This window comes from Hetaerina americana, unplaced genomic scaffold (assembly GCF_022747635.1).
Source record: "Hetaerina americana unplaced genomic scaffold, ioHetAmer1.1.p SCAF_2, whole genome shotgun sequence".
Taxonomy (NCBI): Eukaryota; Metazoa; Arthropoda; class Insecta; order Odonata; family Calopterygidae; genus Hetaerina; species Hetaerina americana.
The window spans coordinates 22,189,554-22,216,012 of record NW_027286763.1 but is presented as its reverse complement, the minus strand read 5'-3'; the positions used below and the strand labels follow the sequence as shown (position 1 = coordinate 22,216,012).

Sequence of the window (26,459 nt, the reverse complement as noted above, 5' to 3'; positions counted from 1 at the left end):
CGTTACGGAAAATCTGTACCCAACTAGCGAAATCTGATGGCACATAGAGTGTTGTCAGATTTCGCTCAGTGAAGTATGGCACAGTGAAAGGATAAGGAATTTTTAGGATCAGGAAATATTGCTTGGTTCTGATATTAATAGTAGTTCCATAAAGAATGCCTGTCGTTTCAATGATTCGCTCACTTAGTGAATTCGACTACTTCAGGATTCAGTTTGTGGATTTTTTAACATTGAATAGCTCGGTTATGACATTCAAGTAACGTATGTTTGAGATAAGTATTGTATGCATAATGAATTATACGCCGTTATAGTGATATTTGTGACATTTTCCACTCAAAACGATGAAGGGAAAAATTATTATTTAACATACTCCCTTCCAGGAGAATGTTTAGAATAATAAACTGACACATATTGACTGGATAAAGTGAGATGAAGATTTAAATTTTATATATTATTTACTTAATTAGATAAATACTTATCGTTGCGCTGCAACACGTTCGCATTATCTGTGACGGATGTGAAGTGCATCGAGTGTGACGATAGCCTTAAAATAACTTTTAGAGGGTATTGGAATAAAATGACTTGCACATATCTTGAAATATTTTGGTAAACTGAACAAACAAGAGACGGAGGCGAGAGCAATAATTTGAGAACCGCGAGAGCATATTTTCGGAAAGGAATATTTCTGTTTTTTTTTCGTCCAAGAGGGTCGGGATGTATTTGGAAATGGGAGCTCAGAGTTAGCGGGACGCCGTGGATGGGAGAATATCGGTCGAGTCGATGGGGGGCATGCTAAGGGAGATGGTAGTGGGGGCGATTAGCTGTAGCGAGAGAATGGAGAGTCTCGGGGAAAGGGTGGGCCCGAGAGGATCATGTGGAGAGGGGAAGACGGAGGAGGCCCGCAGGCAAGCAAAAAGGAAGGGTCCCTCCTTGTGCTTGTGTGCCGTTCGAGCAAAAAAGAAATGCTTAGGGTTCGCGGGAAGATTCTCACTCATGCGCCTCTCTCGGCAAGAACAAAAGAGAGATGGAGGGTGTTGATCCTATCGTTAGACTTGCGCTCATGAGTTAAATTTTATTCCTCTTCAAGTTATTCTCATACCGTACTAAGACGACAAAATGCCTATACTCGCTCACTTCGTTAAAGATGACATCTCCAAATGTAAAGGGCAAAATTTCTGAAAATATTGTGCTAAGTGATATCTCGTAAAACCGACCCAAATCTTTACGAATTTAGAAAAATCTACCATTTTCTAGTTTTAAATAGGTATCGTCTTTTGGAAACCTGATAGAGAGGTGGGAAATGATACGCCACAAGAGTACTACGTTATTTTTTTTAAATAAATAAACAGAATAATGCCATCGTTGGGAGACGGCACTTAAGGTTATCCCTAAGGTAAATAGTACTAATACTAAAATAGGAGAGATTGCTCGAAGGATTTTGGTGATAGGACCTAGGACCTAGGACCTCGAAGGATTTTGGTGATAATTTAGTGAAATAAAGTCCTCGAATCAAATTTATTTCCATGGAACCTTTTTTCTGGTGAAAAAAATATATCACTGATAAATGATACGATATATCTTTGTTTCGATATTTTTTTGTAAATAATCTCTAATGCATTTTAGCTATACTATATTTCTGGGATATTTTCATTTATTATTTACCATCTTTGAAAATGATACTGTAACATGCCTTCATAATTTTTATTTGCATTAATCTACGACGAAGCCCCTTTTTACGGATCAAACCATAGTTAACCAGTGACTAAAATTCTCAAATGTAAAATCTTTATATTGGACGGATTTAAATACACACAACTCAGAGTTTAATGACCCGCCAATATGCTTGCGGTCTCGATTGCTGCATTTCCAAAAGGAAAATTTAGGTTCATGGATTTCCGTCAACCTTTCCAATATCCAATGTATTTATTTTCAAGTTTATTAATTTTAAATCCATATTTTTCCAGCCGCACTTGGAACATTTCCCCGGATTTTCCCTCCGTGTAAATAAAAGGGATAGAAATAAGAGAAAAACTAAATCGCTGATGAAAACTCGCGGGGATCATGAGGCATCTTGAGACCGCACTATTTTTAAGGAACGAACTGGGGGACAGGCATTAAGTTCAACCCTCGTTGCTAGAGCAACGGACACTGTTACAGCTAGCGTACTCTAATAGAGCTCTAGTGGAAGGAATCGGTTGAAACTTAAAGTGTACTTTTGGGTGATGGTTTAATGTCTTCAGCAAGTTCCCTCAGCATTCTAGCGGGGATTTTCGGTCCTTTGGTTAGTTGTTCTTATACTTGGGAGCTGTTTACCTGTTCTTTCCCAAGACAATGTGATTCCCCTCGCGTTGTCTCCCGGTGCATTAGCAGCTTCGTTTTTTGCATCAATATTTTTTTGTGAATACGTTTGGAAAGAAATGCTTCGAGTGTAAGGTTTTTTATTCGACCATTTGGCCGTCTTTTTCCTTTAAATAACGCACACGTACAGTTTGACATTTTCCTGACGTAGGAAAAAAATGATTTATATTTATCCCCTAAAATATTCGCAAAGCCTTGCCCATGCTCGGAAACTCGTTCCAATCGAATCAGAGCGGAGGAAAAGCAAAGCAATGAGCCACCATTTCAATGCTTTTATCGTATCCTCGTCATTGTTAATGCGGGATTGAAAGGGAGATACCAAAGAACACTTTTACCACTTGATCGATTGGAGATGTAAATTTCCCTCTAGTTCTGGGAATTCGCATTTACATCATTAATTATTTGGAATTAATACTAATCTATTTAAGTACAGAAAAGTACATGAACTATATAAAAATTCTATATGTGAACATGAAATAGAAATTCATTTAATAACGCTCATTTACTTATGGTTCTCAAAAAGATTTCCATTAAGGTCGAAATAGAATCATAACCGAATTGCATGGACAAATTTGAAGTCCTCCTTCCATATTAATATTATGAAATGTCCCTCAGACATCATTCCCGGTGAAAATGTACATAATTGATAAGCGTGTCGAAAAGTAATAAAGGATTATGTTAAACAGCGGTTGCCAATAAAATTTGCCGACCTATCGAGGAGATCCATCAAAGATATGATCAAAACTAATTTTAAAAGTTATTCAAGGGTGAGAAGATAAGTTGATTGATTAATTGGCATTATGTATAGGCATTAATGGCGGAGAGGACTTGGACTTCTTAACGATGGTCACTATGGCAATTAGCATGTCACCAAACTTCGAGCGGGTTATGTGTCAAGATCGTCGTCCTGCATCGAATCGAGCGTAACTATAACGACAACATCCACCGTGTGGCACAAGGATTCTCTCAAGGAATCAGCTGATTCACCCGGCTGGCACAGAAAAACCTCGATGGCGAGGTGCTCGCCAAATCTGCATAGTAAATAATTGGCCTGCGACAGTCCAGAGTAGATGAGAACGAATCATATCTTGTTCTCGCTAACCCCTCCAAGAAACGCCTCCTGCGCGAACATAAGGGGCTGTCAGACCTAGAGATCTACTCCTAACATACCCCTCCTGCCCCCTCCCAGCCAGCCCTCAAAAGCCACCGCACCTCTCTCTCCTTCGAGGCCGGCTCCCTTTTCTCACCAATTCTATCTAATTAAGATGAACATTCCTCCAGATTTTTTTTCATATCAACGAAATCGAATTTAGAGAGAATAGTGCTACCATCGCTTGTCTGTAATGCTGTGGCAAAAATGGCAAAATAAAACACTAATTAGTCCCGATGTGCGAGATTTCGAATTCGGAAGATAAAGAGGGGGAAGGAAATTGAAATTAGAATGTGTGAAATATCAGCGCAAAGCGAATTGTAACGTGTATAACGAATAAATATTCCCACTGAAGTTTTTGACATGGAGCGTATTTATTTCAGGAGTGTGAAAACCTAATCTGGAAAAAGAAGCCTTTCATGTGAATGCACAATATTAGTATTTAAGGTATCTTTGATCAATTATTGACATTTTCATTTTAATTTTGGAAGTAGATAATCGACGGGCATAGACCGAACAGCGATAAATTTCTTAGCAAATCCTTACCAAGACATCTATGACAGCAATCCTTATCTGACATCTAAGACAGCAATAAACGCTTCCCTAATTCTGCATACCTCATTACTCCCTTCCATCCATCCAACGTACCTATCTTATTCCTACCCCATCTTTGCTTGCCAAGCATTCGTCTCTCTAGCAAATTCTTCAACATCCCATTGCCAATCAACACGCTCTGCTTCCATCTTTTCCCTCCTTATGATTTCTCCATACACCTCCTGGGCCTCCAATCTACACCTATAATCTTTTTTTACTGTCCATGTATCCACGCTATGTATCAAAGCTTTTAATAGTTTTTCTTAAAAATTTTATTCAGCGTCATTTTCAATTCCGTCCTCGTGAAAGCTTCTGTGCCTTATGTCCCTACTACTTTGACTGATTTGGTCCAAAGCACTTCCGGGATGGATAAACAGCTCCAGTTTATGAACTACTTTTTGAAATATTAATATTACTTTTCTTTTTCTTGAAAACATCATGACCTTTGTTTTTTTTCATTAATTCGAAACCAATGTCTATTGCACTCATTTTTCAGCAACGCAAAGCAATTTTTGCAACCCCTTGGCTTACTGGCAAAATAAAGCTTCATTAACGGCAAACTTAACTAAGTTTATGGATTCCCGCCGACTTTCATTCCTATCTTCAGCCATTCCTCTACCTCCTCAACCATTCTTTCCACGTATACAGGAACGCTGTACGTTGTACAGCACATGTGATAATGGACAACCCTACCTTACTTCGCTTCCTAATACTACCCATCCGGACTCTCTGTCCCTCAGTTGCACCTGAGCATTCCGAGACAAATTCAGGTTGCGGATTATCTTCCTGTCCCTCCAATCTAATCCAATTTTCTACAATACTTCCATTAGCTTGAACCAATCCACTATTTGAACACCTTCTCAAAACCTACGATAAAGACAAGTACGAGGGTCATCCGGAAAGTAGTACCCGTTCGTGCCGCATGAAGTGCTGACGACGCGAGTAGCCGCTGGACGAGGTCAGATAGCTTCAGTGGCTTGTCTGCCTTCTCTGAGCCAAGTTGCGTGACGCTAGCATTGCCTGTGTTATTTCTGTGATTGTTTACAATGTTTAAAAAAATTGAGAACGCCGCCAGTTGTGAAGTGAGGGCAGTGATTAAATTCCTCAATGCAAGAAACGTTCGCCCATGTGATATTCATCGCCAATTAAAGGAGGTGTATGGAGACAATGTAATGGACGAGTCGTCTGTTCGGCGGTGGTGTCGCAACTTCAACATGGGGAGGGGGAACACACACGACGATGAGCGTTCGGAGAGACCGTCTGTCATTACAGACCAACTGGTGAGCTCAGTTGACGAATTCGTGAGGAACGATCGGCGCGTCACAATTGATGACATCTGTGAGCATTTTCCCAATGTTTCTCGAACAATTGTTCATGAAATTGTTAAACACCATCTGCATTATGCAAAAATTTGTGCAAGATGGGTCCCTCGCGTATCTCAATGAGCTGGCGGCGAAGGACTATGCAGCAGGAATACAGAAACTTGTCACACGTTATGACAAATGCCTTAATTTGCTTGGAGATTATGTTGAGAAGTAGTTTAAAGTATCCTCTTTCAAATAAAATTTTTTATGTTTGTTAATATTTACTTTTGTGTCTTTATTTCACGAACGGGTACTACTTTCCGGATGACCCTCGTACATCCTGATTGTATTCTACGTATGCTCCTCTCTATCAGTGACCTCACTGCTGCTATGGCATCACGCGTGCCTATTCGCTTTCTCTAGCCAAACTATCTGCCTAATCACTTGCTCTCCTCTCCATTCTCTTATTGATTATCCTGAGTGCTACTTTGGCTGCATGTGAAAACGAACTTTGTTCTATAGTTCTCAAACATGTTGGTATTTCTTTTCATTGAGTTTGAACTAAACCAATCTGGCAAAATCATCTGGCCACGTTTCTCCCTAATACTAATAGCTACAAGTTATCCCAAAAAAATCTTTATTTCACGTTTTCCTTAACCCTTGAGTAGTTTATTTTTTTCAATGCATGCCGCCTAATTTGATTTTAAATTCTCCTAACATTTTATGTATCTCGTTCAGGTAACCCTTGTCCTAAGCTATCCTCATCTACGTCACAGTCCATGTCCATGCTGACTGGTGGAATATCTTTGCCATTTAGATCCTCTATGTACTCTTTCATTCTCTCGAATTTTCCTGGTTCGATAAGTAATTTTTCTCGACGAATTATAAGTGGTGTTCAGGGATTTTGTCTACATACTTCCGGAAGGTGTTTTCATTTTCCAGTTCAGCGTATCAATGTCGTCTTTCTTTCTACTCTTTCCATGCAGCATATTTGCTAGCATTAAGAAATATAACATTACGCGCAGCGTCCTCCACGCCTCGCCTTATTGGCTTTATTAGTATCCATCACCCTTTATAAGCATCTCTTTCATTATCTTCAATCTAATTCTGGGTTTATAAATTTCCATTTTCTTCTTTCGCGTATCTTGTGATAAGCTCCTCTCTAATCCACGGTTCTCTTGTCTTTTTCCTATTTTACGGTTCTATGGTTTTGTCTGCGGCTTTTGATATCCCTCTGATGTTTCCATTTTTTTTCTTCCATTGTATCAATCTCTCTGACCTCACTCAACATTGTTCGTTCCTTTTTGTTCTGGTACTTCTAAAATACATTTTCTTTACCATCCTCAATGTTTTTATCCTCTTGAATCCTACATTTTAATTTATTAGCTCTAAACTATGATTTGGTGATGATACATCTGCTCTCCGGAAACTTTTAATTAATGACGCTGTTCCTGAAACAATTTTCTAACATAATATAGTAATAATGTAAACAAATTATATAGTCCAGGCATCATATAATCAAAAAAATATAAATTTGATATCGGTATTTCCGCAATTTTCCTCCCTGATTACATTTCATGTGTACCGACCTTTTGTGATTGGTGGAAGTGTTGGTGATGATAAACCCGTCTCCTGCTGAACTCTGTTGCTTTCTCCCCGCGGGCATTCCTTGTTCCTAAACCGTAATCCACGACCTCACTAATATCTCTTCCTTCGAATACCGATGCGTCCCAACCCCCATCACTATTAAATTTATTGTTCCAGGAACAAAAGAAATTTCTCCAAATTGATCGTATTTCCTTTTGATTTCTTTCTTCTTATGATTTCTTGGTGGCATTTATACTTGAAAATTGACAAAAATTCGTCGGTTCCTCTATTACTTCCACCAATAATATTCTCTCAGCCTCTATATTAACTATGCTTCTTCCTAACTTTTATTCCATATTATTACAACCCCTGGCTGTCCATCTTCCGCTCTGCTGTATATTACTCTATAACTATCACCCCAATAATCCCGAGAATCCCTCCATCTAAACTTGCACCGCACTAAAACATCTATGTTTCCTCTCTCCATCTCTAGCTTTATTTTCTCTCATTTTCATTGCCTCAGCATGATCCTAACATTCCGATTTCCTATTCTAACTGGTTTAGTCCTCTTCAGTGTCTCCTGTAATGCAGGGGATTTAAAAAAATGAGGACGATATAATATTAGCGAGGACTTTAACGCCCGTGTAGGAAATTATATTATCCAAGAATGAAATCAGAAATTCAAGGAGAACGTAATTATTTATAACGCAAAACGATAGTTAGACGAGGAAAAATACAATATTGAGTCACTGCAGAACGGCTAGACCAATCAATTATGCCAAATAAAATGAACTGAAAAAATCCAAAGAAACAGAGTAGAAGAACAGGACGACACAAATCGGTGCTGAAACATAATTAGAGGAAAGAGAGAAGAAACATTAAATCAGTCAACAAAGAAGAATCAATTAAAACATCATAGATGTACAATGAAATCCAAGTAAAATGAAATCAAAAACGCGCTGGAGACTGAAGATATAAAAGTCTAAAAGCTCCCGAAGCCAAGTTTTATTGCTAATACTATGAGGCCAACTATACAAAAAGGAAACTTGTAAAGATTGAACAGTACCTAGCTCACAGCTAAATATTTTCACTTAAATCTTTCACTGAGGATGCTAAAAGATTAACTCTTGCCATATGCACCCTTGAAAAATATCTCTATTTCATTGGAAAAATATTCATCTGTAATTTACTGAGGCAAGAATGTAAAATCGAGGAGTTAAATATTGAAACGGACGGTGAGAGGGCGCGAAACACAAAACGAGGCCAAGCTGGGCCTGGCGTCTTCCATAATGCGTGTTAGTCCCGCGTCTGGTGTTGGCCGGCAGCTTTCCCGAAGCACCCCTGCAGAAGACTGGCGGGTTGTTACGTATGATGTAATTTAGGCGATTGAATGGATCCTGCGGCACAACGCCCATCGACCACCACTCACGGCTGCCGCTCGGGTTCCGGGAAAATACTATTGATTGTGCATGGGTCCGACTGGGCCGCGCTGACTGGAGACCGATTGGGGGCAAGGGTTGAAGCTATCACGCGGACCGACCAGGGACGTATACCGAAACTGCATAGGTATCATACGCAAGCCAGTAGTAAAAATTGCTCCCGAAGTAAGGAAGGGCAACGCAAAATACAACATCTTCCCCCGGATATATATATCCTGGAGGCTCATCCCATCTGTGCTCCTCCGAGAATCTCCAGGGGCGCCCTCTCGGGTGTGACGTCGGGAAATGCGATTGTGGCGTGCAGTGCTGGCGTCGGAATCCAGGTGGCTCCGGTATCGCAAACTCTTCGGGGTGATTTATCCGAGGCTCCTCCTCCCCCTTTCCCTCTCTTTCCCAGAAATTGAATTGATGCCCTGCGGGGGTTGTGTTTGAGCCGAGCTGGATAATTCCTATTGCGTATGGCAAAAAGTCATGAGGTAAAAGAACGAACGTGCCGAGAATTTGGTGTTCTTGAAATGATCACATAGTCCCTCCGATCGTGTTTCTCTAGCCCGGGAGATGTTGATTCGAAAGACAATTCCGCTTGGAGGCACAACGAACAAAAAAATTTATCGCGCGGTTTTTGTTTCAATCTCCTTTGTTTGCTTTATTTTAGTGTTTTAGGAAGCAATGTGGTATTTCAGTGCACGGTAATAAACTGAATTTTCGTTAAATGCACACTCTTAGGGACATGTCCCGTACATTTTGTATTTTTCCAATGATTTGTTCAGCTCAAATGAGAATTGAAGTCGGAATAATATTAATGTATACACTATTTTGAACATTCTTGCCCAATTATTCTGTAAAAGTACATTATAGTATGGATTAAATCCATGCATACTCATCTCCTGATACGGTCCTTATATAACGACAGTGCCCATTTGTTTTCGGTAGAATTGCTGAATTGAATTGAATATTCGCACCAATTTGTTTATACGTTTGAGATCGTTTTCAGCCGCGTTGGTTATATGTAACCCTATTATTATAAACAATTGTTCCGTCAAAACATTATTTACTAGAATTTCTTAGAATTTTCAATCTGACAACGTTTTTATAGCAACTGTCTCAAATGCAGGACTAGAGAGTAATAATGGAAGTAATAAAGGAAGGAAGAAACTCCTTCCTTCTCTTCCTTGAAAAGGGTGGCTCGTACCACCGAAAATTCGAAAACTAGTGAGTTTCTTTTCTTTTTTGTGTTTCTGTGTTTTTGTCTGTGTTCCTAAGTGCTTACTTCATATAAATTAAATAAGTGTGTGTGTGTGTGTGTGCGCGCGCGCGTGTAAAATCTAATTCTATTTATAAATATTTTATATTAAACTATATTTATCTTATATTATTAAAAATGCATACATCTTACCCTTCAGATAAATGGTTCACTCCGACATAGCGTGCATCTTATTTTAGTCATTCCCGATCTTATCACCACCATCTTCACTCATCTCTAAGAGCTGGAAGATGCTTCTAATGCATTGGTCGATTCATTCCCCAAGATGAGACTGATAAGTCAATCTAAGCCAAACAAGTAATCTTTGTCCTGCATGACGAATATTCTAAATACTTTAGCAAGGGGACAGATAGTGAAGCAAAAACAAATTCCATACCTCTCCAATTCTATCTTCACTTCTAACATTCACTCAAATTCTTCATTGTAAATTGTTATTTTAAAGACGGATTATGTAGCAAATACTTTCCCACCCCCTAAATTTAAATTACTCTCTTCTCATTTACTTTAAGTATTCCTTCAGATACAATTGAAGACTTTGCATGGCTGGCTTGCTTGAGACCATAGTCATCCGGATGAAATAAAAACTTGCGGAAAATGAGCTAAGAAAGCTAGACTTAAGGAAATGGAAGGAGTGAATACTGTGGTGATCTTTTAATGCTACATTATCAATTCATATATGATAAGCTAACGCTAGGGTGTACAGTCGGGGGTTATTACACACTAGACTACGTTTGACACAAAATAATTCCACCCACCCCCCCTAGCGTGGTCTGACGACGTTATTCTGATCCCTTATCGTTCGTGGTAAAAATGACTTCTTCACTTAACCAGTCTAATTATATTCACATGATTTCTCCTACCGTTGTTGGATGGGGCTAATAACACATGTTCAATATCACCGCTAGAGAGACTTCCTTTGAATTGATACAAGAGGTTTAATCTTTAATTTAACTTTCGCTTCGGTAATGATTCCCAGCCTAGTTGCGCATCATTCGATGCGCTTCTCAGTTTATCCGAAGAGCGTTTTACAAATCTGGCTCCTCTATACATGATCCAAATAGATTCAACTTTTTAGTTAAATTTAATTGAACTAAAAGTTAAATTTAATTATCTTTCGCCATTTTCTGTTTTTGACCTATGAGGAACGCCATTTCTTCACAATATAATATCTTTAACACCGTCAGTCACCAAAATTGTTTTTATTTCAATTCCAAATAAAAGATGCTCTGGTTTTTCTTGGAATGCTTCGGAATTATTGTTATTTTTTCTACCGAAGCTTCTTTCTGGTAAAAAAATATCACTGCATGATTGTAGTATAATGAAGGTAACTAAATAATTATCATAATATTTTCTTCTGATCAAATAAAAAAGGTGTAAAATATCATGTTTCCTGTAACTGAGATGGTCAATGATTCAATTAACTATGCAAAAACCCTGCTTTGAATTTCGCAAAATATACAGCTGTATTTTATGAAATTCCTTTCTCTGGTAATGATTTTACCCTGGAGCAGTGTTGAATGAAGAACAGGATGAGGAACACTGGGATCCATTTTCTGATTGACAGATTGACTTCGCTGGGGCGCACACAAATCCCATTAACGTGTTTCTCGATAATATTGAAATTTTTTTCGGAGACAAGACCCTGGCCTTTTCAGATCATTTTGGTTATTCCAATGATCCACATCGACTCGAACAAAATGGGTCGCCATCGAACGATCGCTATTGATTCTCCTACTATTCGATCGAATGTGTTTCCGAGATAAAGGTTAAGTTTCGAGGGGGGTGACCACTGCTGGGGGAGAGGACGGAGCGATAAGAGCGCGGCGGGCGGAAAGGAAGAATGGCGAGGGCGGACTGGAGGGGCAGGCATTTCGTGTTTGGCGAGGGAGAGGGTTGGTTCTCCGAGGGAGGAGGGAGAGCAATTGGCAATAGGGGGGAGGGGATCTCGCATCACTCGCGTCGATGAGTCGAGAGTGTGTTTGGTGAGTGTAGGGGGGGGGGGCGGTCAGATTAGGGTAGGGGGCGGGGTTTAACGATTTTTCGATCTATTAGTTGGTGGCTCGTGAGATTTGGGGTTGCGATTACATCCCGAGGGCTGCGCTATATTTCCCAGCGAGGGAGCTGGAAGTGGGTGGAGAAGGGGGAGGGGCCTGAGCACCGTGCGATCCGCTGCGTGCCTTCAGCTTGTGTCGTCTTGCACTGCAGCATGGACGTGATGCTCCAACGGTGGAATAAGAATAGGTTGAGAGGTTAATTCACGAAGGGTTGAGCATGCGTTTTGAAGCCGTGAGTGGTCGCATCGTTCCGTTATGAACGTAATCATTGTCTTTGAACCAATGTTAGATATGCCGCCAGGGTAAAAAAACTAGACTGTTTCTTTGAAGCCATTCTGTGGGAATAACTTTTTCAGTACGAAAATCTTCACATCTGCGAGTTGGGTGAGGGAAGGGTATATATAGTATGACTGTCTCCGTGTCGGATCGAGGTCAGACGAAAAGGGGAGAGACCGACGGAAAAAGCTGCACGTAATGGCACGGAGGTCACCATGGGAAGTCTTTTTCGATACAAATCGAAACGAGGGTTCTTGACCTCCGGATAAACGTTTGTTGTAGGAAAACATTTCCCCTTTTTATAATGATTTCCTCATCTGGCTTTCAATTTTCTTTGAGAAATGGCCAAATATGCCAGTGAAATTTATAGTATTTTCATCGTACAGGAAAGGACTAGATATTATTTTTACGTAAGGCAGTAAATTGCGTCTGCAGTATGAAACGACCAGGTTTTCAGCCTGCTAAATTGAGAAAAGGCCAGTGCCCTATGCCAGGTTATATCCTTGGCAAGGCTAAGAAATGTAGGGGTGTTAAGTTTATATGAATCCAAAAACTACCTTAAGCGGTAGAATGCCAATTAGACTAATGTTATACAAACCCACACAAGTACATACACATATATGTGTGTGTGTGTGTGTGTATATGTATATATATATATATATATATATATATATATATATATATATATATATATATATATATATATAGTATATATATATATAATTTATGTGAAAGTCTTATGAATGTGAATAAAAATGTATATCAAGATAGCACTAGCGAACAAAAACACAAAGATACACAAAAAAGAAACTCACACGTATTCCGGATTTTCGGTGATCAATCCACCTTTCTCAAGGGAGAGAATATAGGAACTGGGAAAAGGTTTTAACAGAAGGGGCCGGGGACGCTGGATGGAAGGGGAACAGTTGGGAGGGAAGGGTAAGGAAGTGTGGGAATGATATAGAGGGTTTAGGGAGCGGAGGGGGGGGTGAAAATATTTCGAGATTTGGAGCAGGATATAGGAGGCACTTCAAAGGGTAAACTAAATTGCTGGAAGTATATGAGGAGTAGGGATAGGTGGGAGAGAGTTAAAAATCGGGTGGGAGAGGGATGGGGTTCGGGATTTGAAAATAGAACATATTTTGCCTCTAGGTTTGTAACAGGGCATGGGTGCCTTTGGGACGGGGCGGCGATTTAAGGAGTGGATTGGTTGATTTGAGGAGATTTGATAAGTTGGCGGTACGTTTGGAATTAACGGAGGGATATTTGGGAAAAAGGTTGGTGTTATGGTTTTTGAGGATATGGTAGAGATTTTTTAGGTTTGATTTATCCCCCTTGAGTACGGTGGTTGGACCACCAAAAATTCGGAATACAATACGTGTGAGCTTTTTTGTATTTTTGTTTTTGCTCGCTAGTGCTATCTTGATATACATTATATAAATGTATATTTATACACACACACACACACACACACACACATATATATATATATATATATATATATATATATATATATATATATATATATATATATGTTTGGCTAGGAGTCAAAAAATATTTATTTAGTAGCTGTGTCCATCTAAAAACCTACCTTAACCGGTAGATCACACGAAGAGCTGAATTCACAGATGGTATTGGCATTGATGAGATGGCAGTGCACACCATTATCACTGAAAATTTGGCGATGGGAAAGATCTGCGATAAACACGTCCCGGAGGCCTTGGCGGACGACCAAGAGTAGATTCTAGTGTCTGCTTTCAAAGACCTTTTGCAACAGCACCGCGACGATTCCCCACCCCCTTACAGTCCCGACTTGGCACCAACAGACTATTTTCTATTCCCAAAATTGAACCTTCCTGCCTGAAAGGACACCACCATGGGACCCTAATTGCTGTCAAAGACGCTTGCACGAGCACCCTTAAAGACCTTCGGGAATCCGCCTGTCAGGGAACCTTTGGGTCGTGAAAAAGCCGCTAAGAAAAGTGTTTCGAAGCTCAAGGGATGTGCTCTGAAGAATTTTGAGGCATCGTAGCAATGTCAGAATTAATCTTTTTTTCCGAAACCTTTCTCAATACTTTTTATACAGATAATCCAGTATAATATATATTTGTGTAATTTTATAAAAAAAACATAATATTCTTAATATCATTTTCTTAATTTTTGTGCAGATGGGGATAACTTAGATCCAGACATACTTAAATACGATATATTACAGGAATTGGAACCTAATTATACCGTGCAGATAGATTACATCCCCGTTGCACTAATTTTGGGTAAGAGAAACCTACGAGGATTAGTTTTGTTGATGTACCCGTTACATTTATGAGGGAAGAGCTAAACTGGAATATTGCTTCAGACAAGTGTTAGTTCTCATCTCAAATAGGGCAAGGCAGCCATATGTAAGGACTAATGAACAATACAGGGTTCGTCCGGAAAATAAGTGTACTGACTCCTGGGCTGGGCGCGCCGCTCCAGGCGCGCCCAGCACCGCTCTGACGGGCTGCGATCGGAGGGGGGTATTTTGGCAAGCGACGCTGAAAAAGGCAGTCGGCTCTGAGCTGTGGTGTAGTGAGGAGCTCTGTTAACACGAACCTCCACGCTCGACCCACGTCACGGAACGCGATGCCGAAGTTTTTGGAGCAGCGTTATTCCATCAAATTTGCGGTAAAGCTTGGGAAATCGTCTACCGAAACTGTCGGTATGATTAACCAGGCTTACGGGGAGTCAGCCATGTCCAGAAACATGATCTTTCGGTGGCACAAGATGTTCGTGGAGGGCAGAGAAGTGGTCGACGACGAGTCTTCGAGAGGTTCCCGATGATGCCTTCGCGGGAGCGTTCCAGGAATGGGAACGCCGCTGGAACAAGTGTATCGACTCACAAGGGTCCTATTTTGAGGAATATTAGCTTAAGATATGTAAAAGTGTAATAAATTTTTTTCCCTGGGCTCAGTACACTTATTTTACGGACGAACCCTGTACATTTGATTTTGCTCTCAGGGACTCTCAGGATCACCAGTAAGAGACTTAAAAGGAGTAGTGCGATTATTTAGGGTATAGTACTATTATTTAGGGGATTTTAGTTTGGATTCAGAAGGGAAAGAGGCATGAATTATGCCATTGAAATAAGGTCACTAATGGAGAAAATTGGTACTATTAATGAATATCTGGAAGAGTGATTGTGATAGGCTGTGGGGATAGGCGAATTATGCGTAACCTGAGCATATTTCAATCTGCACATGGGTGTGTGAGTGATGAAGAGTCGATATGGTCAGTGCTTGGAAGAGAGGGATGAACTACTGGTGAGGGGTATGAATTCCAATGCGACAAGTGATTGCATTCGCCGATGAGGGCGTAAGAAAATCAGTGTGAACGGTGTGGGATGAATGTGTTTGGCATATAAGAAGAAGAATTGCATTAGGCAAGAATGATTTCACTAATAAGAGGAAATTTATTACAGGGACACTAAGGAAGTTAATAAAAGACTAATAAAAACTAGCATGGGTTTTAAACGGTAGCGTGGTTTTGTGCGAATGGGAAACTTGGTCTTTGGAGACTAGCGATAGAAGTATTTTGGAAGAAGGGTTGATATGTGGATGTTGGGAATGGCGAAACAGATAAAATGGATTGAAGGAAAATTAAATGGAGAAGTACTAGGCATGGTAGGGGAGTAGAAGGAAAATTTTCAGAAAAAAACCACAAACACGGCACACAGGAGACACGCACTTATCCACCACCATGCAAAATATCTGGGGGGACTTGCGATTCGGTACCTTGTGACCGGGGTAGGATCGTCATCCTTAATAGGAGCTTTACCAGAATATTTTAATCTATGGCAAAGGCTTCTGGCTTTTTGAGTATTTTTACTATGAGGCACTTTGTCGAAGGTTTTCTCGAAGTCATTTTTTTTAAGTTGTTCTTAAAGAACAACCGCGTCCACTTAAGCATTGTTTTCTCCCAAGCTCAAAATATCATGATCAAAAAAGGCGTTTTGTCTACCCTTTCGAAATCCTGGCTGATTTTTCCCGCGTTTTTTTTGTGCAACGCATCTAAGTTGTAACTGAAGCATACGTGCAAAACAACCCTGTACTTCTTTATCATTTCTAAATATTCTGAAGTGCCAGCGTGGTGAGATAGAGAATGCCGTATATAACGTTTTTCATACGCTTGCATCGAAACTGGAACTGCTATACATAATATCTCGCACAACAAATCCTACTTATTTACTGTTAAGTTGGAGTGATATTTTTGTATGTTGCTGATAACATTACTAAATACATGACCGCACTCGTCAACAGACAGCTGTGTTTTGACAGATACTTCTAAGTTTCCATGCTAAAGGCCCTTCCTACAGACGCAACAGAGGCTCAATTGAATAGTCACGAAATGGGACAGTCAAATCTTCTGATCAACTAGGAGACGGAAATGTATAATAAACCTCCCGTATTAGTTATTACACTAACGCTTTTTGTCTTGCATACCGATATTTTCACACTTGGACTGGGCTTGTCTGCTTCTTTTGACATTCTGAAGACATAGAGACAAGCTTGGAGAATTCATCCAACTCCGAAGTTGACAAGTTCTTAACATTTTCCTCGGGAGTTGGTGGCTATTTTCACCAGTTTCTCTGCAATTTTAGTCAATATTTCACCACGATTTTTTACATTCCTCAATTCATATATTCTCGCAATGGCAAGATTGAATTGTTTTTTTATATTTTTTCTCGTAGTAGCATCTGTTACAACTGTCAAACATCACTTTTCGCTGATTGTGATTGCCGCCTGCTTAAGGTAAGCATGCCTTGCACGGGGTTTTGGATTTTTGACTCATGAGCATGGTTTTTCCCTTTAATGCATCCCACTTTAAACGCGAAGCACAGTTGCACGCAGATCACACCGACGAGCATTGTACGGGAAGTTCTGTTCGGGCGAACCTAAATTTACCTTTTTGCAAGTCGTGCTACGCGTAGAAGGAGGGAATGCTGCGCTGCTTGGAGGATTGAATTATGTCAAATACACCTTATTGCCCTCTTACCAACATAATTAATTGAGGTTTTCGGTTTGTTTTAAGTGCCCATTTGTCCATGAAAACTCATGTTTTCCAATTCAGCCGAACATTGAGTTTAAGGTAATGACTGTTTACACTCAAGGGTTCCCGATTTCGTTATTTTCTATTTCCGTTTATTCATATTTCAATATATTCATGTTTTCGCCATCCGGTACCCCGTTTAATTTATTTCTATGCATAAGCTTGTGATTATATAAAGACAAAATGCTCATCTTTCACTTCGTTCCATGCATTCATTGCTTCGAATTGAATTACCACTTCTCGGGCATAGAAGAGATTGTAAACTCAAGGTTCCTATATCCTAAATAGGGTAGATGGATCATGTGCAAATAGTATCAATAGAAACTCCTCCAGTGCACACTATAGTAAATCCTCTAAATCGCCGGCACTAGATACCTTTTGAGAGAAATTTGAACGTTTATTTACATTTAAGTATCGCAAACTCGCTGAATATTTTTCTAATTTCCCTTTTTTGGAAGTTTATCATATCATGAAAAATTCATTGTCATCATGCAATTTTTTTGGCATTCCGCCCTAAGATAAAAATCGTTGAACTTCGAGAGTGAATTCACTGTGGTAGTAATTCCGTGGCGTAAACTATAAATGGCCGCGGAAGGAAATCTGAATTGCTGGCTCTTTCCGAAGGGAAACGATACATCTGAAAGCGAGTTTTCCGAATCGCAAACGAGGGGTAGCTCGCTCAGCAGTGCTCGGCGATGGTATTGATACGTCACGAGATATCGGGTCGAAGCGGAAAGGAGAAGGGCAAAAGGGATAATAGTCGGTCTTCTGTTGAACATTAGAATTGCTTTAATAGGTTTTCGATAAAATGAACTCAGAGAGCAAAAGGGGAGGAGAGGGCTTCTGGGGTGGAAAGGGGGAAAGTGTTCTTTTGGGATTGGACGGAATGGAAGTGGGAGTGGATGGCGGTGGTGCTAAATGGGGGCGGGGTTTGGGTGTGGAAGATTAAAATGCTGAGAGGAGGATTATTTTTTCCAGAAATATACGTGGTCAACCCTTCAGCGTTCTTCGCAACATTTAATTCGCTTTAGCACTTAGGTTAAATGTTTTGCTAAAAAAAATTATCGACATAGTGCAAGGTTGCGATAATATCTAGCTTTCATTTAGAATGAGTCATCATGTACGCTGTAATCGATCCTCTCGGAAATAGTAATTGGTTCTGATCACCCCACCCCACTGGTTTGGTTGGTCGACTCTTGGTTGTTTAAACAATTTTTCACGGTATAAAATGTGTTGAGTTTTATCTCATAACAACGTGTGCTTTTAACTTTTTAATCTCATGTACTGGAATGTAATCAATCAGTTTTGGTTTTCGCATTTTCATGCCCCCAGAGGGTGATTAAGAAAGGCAATGTATTTCACCTTATATAAGAGATTTTTTTACCTCAGGAACATTTGCAATAAAAATGCAAGGACACAGGAGAAATATATCCAGGGAATTTCGCGAGCGGCGATCAAACGTTGAAGACTGCTAATGAGGGAATATTGTCAAACAAGCGAGCTAAGAAGATAAAAGAAGAATGCAATGTTGGAAGATTAGATGGGCAATGCATGGTAATTTATTTTCTTTACCATCTCTTAATCCTTTAACTCCAATACGGACACTGTCCGTTTCTTCAAGAATAACACTCTCCGTGATAGTGACCAATTCCTGAAGCATTGCTGGAATCATATGAGCTATGTATGCCGCCGTAATTACTTTACAGATCACATGTTTCAATGCCAAGCATAGAGGATTTCATTCTGCAATTTCTGAGGTTATGTACATTGGATTCTAGTTAGCTAATGATTTTGGCGATATCCGTTCAAATATTAGTGGCAATGCACAATATTTGCGATATGAAAATGCTCATTTATGGCCTTTTCAGCTTCTATGCCAAATCTACATTCTGACATTAATTACAGAATGGCTATCCTGCTCGGAATTTTGCAAGGGGTAGAATATTTTCCATTATTGCAGGAATCGTCTTCCCTCAATTTATATTACTCAGCAGAATATCTTCAAAAATCATTTACACACATTTTCAGTAACTTCTTTTAATTATATTTGGCAACATGTAAATGAAATTACAAAAAGTATGAATAAAAAATATAATAATTCACATGTGGATTTCTCGTGCCAAATGTTCTTAGTTAGAGGAAAAGGGAGTCAAAAAGATTATTGCGAAGTGCATGCAGAGCTTAAGGCTTGAGTAACACCGAGCTCTTCTTCCTCATAAGTATATCTTCCATTTTATAAGCATTTTTTATATTGGATCAATGGCTCGATTTTCAATTAAATATTCCAACCAACTATTCCAAAATACTTAGTCACGCATCATTTGAATGTCATACCATTTTTATCTCTTGTTCCGATTGAATCAATTTCGGATGGTCTTTTGATGTGGTTTCGATGATTTGTGGCGTTACCCGAGAATATCGTATCACCTCTCCTCCCTATTGTTTGAGAAAGAATGTCCTGAGGTTTCACTCCCGTAAAACCTCCAACCTAGACTAGTGAACTCTTCCTAAATCTTAGACGGCCTGAATAAGTGGCCGCGAGAATGTTGTCTCAGTGCAAAGAAAGACAGTCGATTGGGGCTACGATGGAGCCTTCCGAGCCAGCGGCGTGGGCTCGCTTCCGCCTCGGTTGGTTGGAGTGTTTGTCACGTTATCGGAATGGATTTCATTGGTCAAGCGCCAAAACCATGGTTTCTTTTCCTTTTACCATAAAAATTTATTTCAGGTGGTTAATTTCTTATGATTCGGTCGACATATAAATGTTGCATCGACCGAATACGACCAGAATTTGCGAAGGATTGCCATTCTAAGATGGGTGAATATTTGAAAATTTACGGAAACCGTCGCTTAAAACATAATCTGCCAATGGCAGGTCACCCTTTTAAACCATTTTTATGACTATAGCTGCGATAGATGAAGCTCGGGTACCAGGTTTTTGGATGTTTATTAACATGCTTCCGTGGATATACGATGCAGTATTTAATGATGAAAAATAGATCGAATATTTTGGTTGTATAATAGCAGGAATTTGTCCGACGATACATTATGTTGACAACTTAAGATGTTAATTTGCAACAAGACATTTTGAAAAGGAAATTGAGAAAATAGTCGATAACATGGCATATGCCCGATAATGAACCTTGTTCAAGGTTATACGTATATATAATAAGCATTTGGCATACTACGATAATGGACATTTTTTTGTGAAAACCCATAATCTAGTTTTTGGAGTAATGGCAAACATTTCGTCATTTGATTGCAAAAATACGAGGGTGGTCTGAAAAGTTTCCGACTTTCCGAATTTCAGAAAAAATGTATTGTATCTTTGCTAGGTCGGAAACTTTTCAGACCACCCTTGTATAAGTCGTATCGCAATCATGCCGAAAACCAGAAGCCAGAATGGCGAAAATGCAATGTAATGCCGCTACTTGTACAATATGACGAATTATAGAGACTTCGCTTGTGGCCGACTTAGGGGCCTTCCAGATATTGAGAAACCGAAGAAAAAGCGAGGAGGAATTTCAAAAAAGTAAAAAGCCTATGTTCCGCATTTTATAGGCTGAAAACACCCAAAAATGATTTCTTTGAAATCACAGTGATGAAATCGCTCATTTAACTACTGAAATCAACATAACTGGGGTGATAAAAAAACACAATTTTCTATTGTTCATTGAAACGATCTCCACTAGATAAATTTGAGTCGGCCGATTATCTTCCGGTCTATCCGGGCGGACAAGATGATGGATGGACAGCGACACTTTGATGGTCCAACTGGTGGTGTCTACGATTCGGAAGAAAGAAGATGGGTGAATGTTGGAATCCCCCGGGAGCGGTCGGCATTCCCTCGCAGGCGGACCCGTCGGAGGAAGGGACCCCAGGTGGGTGACACTTACTTGACGAACATGTAGACCCCAGTGGGTTCCATGGCCCGGCTGATGCCCTTCCACGACGCCATGATGCTGTACTTCTGCTTGGCGGTGAGCGGGAGGCGGGGATCGGGAGGAGCGGGGGCAGGAGGCTCCGGGAGGTCACCCTCCCGCTTGCCGGACTCCCCTCCGCGCTGCACCAGACCCAGCTTGCCTAGTTCGCAACCCATCTTCCCGGAGAAACACTGCACAAGGGAGAGGGAGACTTGTTCGTAACTTGAGCCTTCCGAGAAAAGAGGAAGCTAGAGAATGGGAGAGACTCAAAGGAGTGGTCCCGAGTGGATTCCGTTTCTTGCTCTCTTATCTCCCGCCGCCACAGGATCACAAACACGCACACCAACGCACACACGCGGACACGGATGGGGGGAGGGAAACACGTGAGCGGCGCCACGCGTTCGCACCGGCGTTGCCGCCGCTACCACCTCGACACCACCAGCTCCTCCCCCGCTGCCGCCCTACGCCCCCGGAAGGGAAGCAGGATTCCGGCGTTGGGTGTAATCGATTATGCAAACCAAGTCGACGGGAGGTCGGGGCCCGCCTCGACGGTCGGGTCCTCAGGAGGCGCGCCACGCGAAATTCAGGAGGGAGAAGGAAGGTGCCCTGATAATATGGTCTCAGCGGTTCTCCAGCCCAGAAGCCATCCGACTCCACTTTTGACTATGCTCCAAACGATCGCCAAGACTGTCGAATCCCAGACGTGGCTCGTGAATTGATCCCGATTTACTGCTCCCCTTCCAGTCTGCGACTTCCGACAATTGCAATGGCTTTAAAAGCTTCTTCAGACCTCGAGAATATGGACCGTGAAGGTGAGAATGCACAGTGGTGCCTTTCACTCGATCACTCGAACTTCCTTGATGTCCTTTATTCCTCCATCGTCGGAGAACGTCACAGTTTGTTTGGTTGTGGATGAACTGAGAGTCGCGTTCTCTGGCAGACGAGCGGAGGCGCCAGTGTCGATGCTTTCTTCCAACCTCACTTCTCGGTGACACCGACCTCCTCCCTCCGTCTCGCTGTAAGTCGGTCTCCGGCCAGTTCCAAAATATTAACGGTATTCATTTCGTTTTCTCCTTGCAAATGAACAGCAATTATCAATCGGAGAAGCGTCAATCAAATCCCTCCATTCGACAAATGACGTCCACTTCGGGCCGTTGATTCGAAAATGCCCACACTCCTCTACCGTGGTCTCCGTCCCTTCGAGAGCAAGTGCCCAACTTGGCGTCTGCGAAGGAGAAAGGAAGGCAATGAGGGCACTTGAATGTTGCTGAACAATATGTCTTCCCAACCCTGAAACTGAATTTGTTTACGTTTCCTTTTTTGCGGCTCCCCAGAAGGACAAGAAGTTCCGTGGGTACATTGCTCGGTGACGCGAAATCGGAGCGCCCTCGGCTCACACCAGAAGTGCGCGTCCTCGACACCAGGGTCTCCCGCGAGTCTGGTACCGCCAGCAGTGGAGTTGTTGGTGTCCTTGCTGCCTCGAGAGAGCACGATTAGCAATCGAGTCAACAATAGATCACCGACAGAATCGAGTATAGGCCGTCTCGACAAGTATCTACATCATTCGATCCGGAGAGCGATAATCGACAACCTTCTAGGCTCTTCTACTTCTAGACTCGGAGTGGACACGTGACAAGTCTTCTAGACTCACACTAGCTTTTTGGGAAGAACGGATGAAGAAATGTCATTCAGTTGACTCGCCAGGCTGAAATTTCGCGGTAAAGTTTGGCAGTCCTTGGAATCCTGTTTCGTTTCCAATTCAATCACACTTGCACGAAGATCACGATTTCAGGATGAGCACTGCAGCAGCTCACAAGAGCATACCAAGAGCTTTCGAGTGAAGGGAGTGTGAGCTAAGGGCATCCAGAGGCGAGTCGAAGGTGTCACTCTGAGAGCAAGCGAGCATCCATCCGCCCCCGGGCGCGAACGGGGTCACCGCCGCCAAGGGACTGGCTGCACCGTCGGCGTTTCGTTGTGGGAGAGGTGAAGTGGGAATGTAGGGCGCAGCCTTCGCACGTCGTCGGTAGCAGCCAGGGAGGGAGGGAGCGTTCCTCCCCGTTAGGGTCCAATTTCTGCGGTCGGGCCACGCCGAGAGCGGCCTGTGTGCGCAGTGAGTGGGCGCCGCTCGTTCCGACGCCCGTGTCACTCAAGGCTTTGGCCCTAATTAATTTCACCAAAAATTTGCAGACGCATAGTGCGCGATCTGCGAGCCTACCACACGAACTCCGTGAGGGAAAAACGAATGGATCGCGACGGAGGGTTAATTCCGATCAAGCACGAGACACGAAATGATCCTCGGGAGAGCATGATGCCATCCCGGATGCGAGCCCTGAAATTACTTCTCGTCGAGGGCGAAGGCCAAGGGTTCGATCTCCACTCGTGGAGTTTCACACCGCCACGGGGTGGTCGTGCGACCTTCCCACGTTATAAAAAAGATAAGCCAGGTAAAAGAGTCCCCATGTCAGAAATAAACCATTCTCCTCGCCACGTATCGATCCCGGATCGCTCGTCCCACCCGCTAGCTCCCTCCGAAACTTTTCTCCCCCGGCCGACGCATTTTAATTCGCCCTCACCCACGCGGTCGCTCTCCCCCTCTCAACCCCCCACCCTCGAGCCACCCTCCCGCCCCCACCCGCAAGGAGAGGAAAGAGCGGAGAAGATCTCTGCCGACCGAAGAAAAGAATGGAGAGAGGGGAAACTTGTTGCCCTGCACCCGTCTTCCAGTCCCCGCGAGAAATCCCCACGCGAGTACGGCGTCTACGGCGACCGAACGCCCCGAGGGCGGCTCTCCCGGGCCGACGGGGCCCGCACCTCTCGGGGGCGCGCGCGTGCGTCCGTCCCTGCCCCTTCTTGCTCCTTGGCCGCCCGTGCGCTGCTTCCCTTCGCTCGGAGGACGCGACTGTGGCGTGGACGGGGAGGACTTGTGGGGTGCAGGGATTCCGGCGGCGGTGGAGGGGAGAGGGGGTTCGCAGGAGGGGGGTACACTCTGCCGAGGAGAGGAGGGGGTGAGCGTTATCATTTCATTTTTTCGTGCAAGGGCCGTGCAGGCGGATGAAGATGCAGGGAGGGTGGGTGCCCTGGTGGTGGTGAAGGGTGACAGGTGGGAGAGGGGAGGGGGAGAGAGAGAGAGGGGAGGGATCGACGCATGCGTGTTCCGCAGAGGTCTGAGGGGTGCGAGGGAAAGAGAGGGGTTTCCGGGTGGGATGGATATTCCTGAACGGACCTCCACCCCCTCCCCGACCCCTGCGGCAACGTTGCCTCGGCCGGCGATCGCGTGTGTCCCTTTTCCACTACTTACGTATGCACCAACAAAAACAGATAACGTGAGTTCCAACTCCCCTTTGCCTTATCATCGTAACTCAGCGCTGCCTTCTTTAAGGAATTCGCCATGAACTAATGAAAACTGTGCAGCCAATCTTAAACGTTGAGTACGTTCAATACATAGCATACGTTAATTTTTCTTTCAAATTAAATGGCACATAAAATTTATATTAATAGAATAAACTTTTAATTTATTTCTGTAGTCTTAGACTTCAAATTAGTCAATAATTTAAAAAAAAATGTGTTGTGTCAAACATTAAAAGATTGTCATTTGAATTCACATTAGAGCAAAGGTGAATAATCAGCGGAAGAAATAAATACATAATAAATAAATATGCGTCAATATAAGGATAGCAATATTTTGTACAAAGTACATTTCTTTAATCAGAAAATTGAAACAAATTGAATGCACTGAGAGTTACCATATTCCATTTGTTTACTCCTGGAATGGCTACAATAAGTAGAGCCGTGAAGAAAATATCGTTTGTACCGTTTGTACAAAATAAATAAATGTCAAAGGATATCTACAGTTACCTTTTTTGAAATACATTTTGAACTTACCTCAGAATACCATTCCCATGGACGAAATGCTTGACGTGGTGGAAGGGCTCGGGTGTTCCGATGACCCCGAAAGCTGTGCTGGCGGGTGCTGTTGGTAGTGTCACCCATGCCAGATAGGTCGAAGGATAGGAGCCAGACGGAAGACTGTCCACGCAATATATGTTCCTCAGTGAGGCGGCTGCAAAGGCTCCTGACCCCAGTTGGGAGGCCATTTAGTGATGGTGTCACATTAAAAAACTTTTGAGGAAGGCAACGGGAAACCACCACATTATATTTTTTTCGAAGAATGCTATCATGGATGTAGACCTGATTATGAGTCCTAGGAATTATTGACTCGGGCCTCCGGGACGTGTGTCGTGCCCGCAAGTGGGAGAGACATGTCTTCTGCAGTCATCACGAAATCCTTGAAAAGAAAAATCGACAACAGCAGCACAGGAGTCACAGAAGACGACGACTGTAGAGAGGAATATAGATATCTTAGGACTGTGCGAGATGAGATGGAAGGATAGCAGGGATTACTGGAGTGATAGTTATAGAGTAATATAAAGCGGATGGGAAGAGAACCAGCGAGGGGTGGCAATAATATTAAATGAAAAGGTAGGAAGAAGCGTAGTAAACATGGTTTTGGAGAGTGATAGGATATTAGGTATCAGCAAAAATAAAAGCTGAACCAACGAACTTGGTTGTTATTTAGCACTACAGGCCAAAAAGCAATCAGGAACACAGGGCATTCTATTATTTAGGCGAAATAATAGGATTTGTTTTTGGAGGGAAACATCTAATAGTGATAGAGGATTGGAATGCGACGGTAGGCGAAGGAAGAGATGGTAGTGAGATCGTAAGAACAATGAATGACCGCGGGGAGAGAGCATCAGAGTTTCGCAGGAGACAGGTGTTATTCTACACCAACACTTGGTTTAGACTCCACAAAAGGCGTAAGTACCCATGGACACTGCCTGGGAATGCAGGAGAATATCAGTTAGGCTATAATATGGTTATAAATAGATTTAAGAGCAGCGATATTTATTTAAAGTTTCAGCATCACCAGGAACGACGAGAAAGGAGTATCAGAAAGCTGTAGAAAATTATGAGTGAGATAAAGGAGATTTTTTTCAATGGAAGAAAAATTGAAACTTTTCCAAAAGAAATTCGAAAGCCGCAAACGAAACAATAAGAAGTATAAATGGGGAAAGGACAAGGAAACCATTGATTACGGACGAGAAAACGAGAAAGGTAGACAATAGAAGGAGATGGAAGCATGTGACCACATAGATAGGTAGAAGGAAGTAGGAAGAGTTAAATAATAAAGTCAGATGGGAAACAAATAACGCGAAAGAAGCGTGGGGGAAGACGCAGTGCGAGGATATGAAAAGTTTACAAAGGAAACTAGAAATTGGTGCGTTTTAGAAAGGTGCAACTACTGCCAGGAATAAGATGTGAAAATCCGGGCAAAATAATCCTAGTTTAGTCAGTAAAAATATTTATCGAACTAGGGAAGATCATGAGAGAAGAAAGGAGTATAGAGGGGAACTAAATGGCAAAGGCG

At 42.0% G+C, this 26,459-nt stretch overlaps 1 protein-coding gene across 1 annotated transcript in view; it reads right to left on the bottom strand.

Annotated features, from left to right (window-relative positions):
* The window catches only part of LOC139687600 (neuroglobin-like), a 141,424-nt gene extending 117,857 nt beyond the window's left edge, over positions 1-23,567 (bottom strand). Inside the window, exon 1 of the mRNA XM_071584820.1 lies at positions 21,005-23,567. Within this exon, the coding sequence (XP_071440921.1) occupies positions 21,005-21,207 (203 nt within the window). The 5' untranslated portion in view covers positions 21,208-23,567. The remainder of the gene's footprint in view (positions 1-21,004) is intronic.
* Between the last annotated feature and the right edge of the window lie 2,892 nt (positions 23,568-26,459).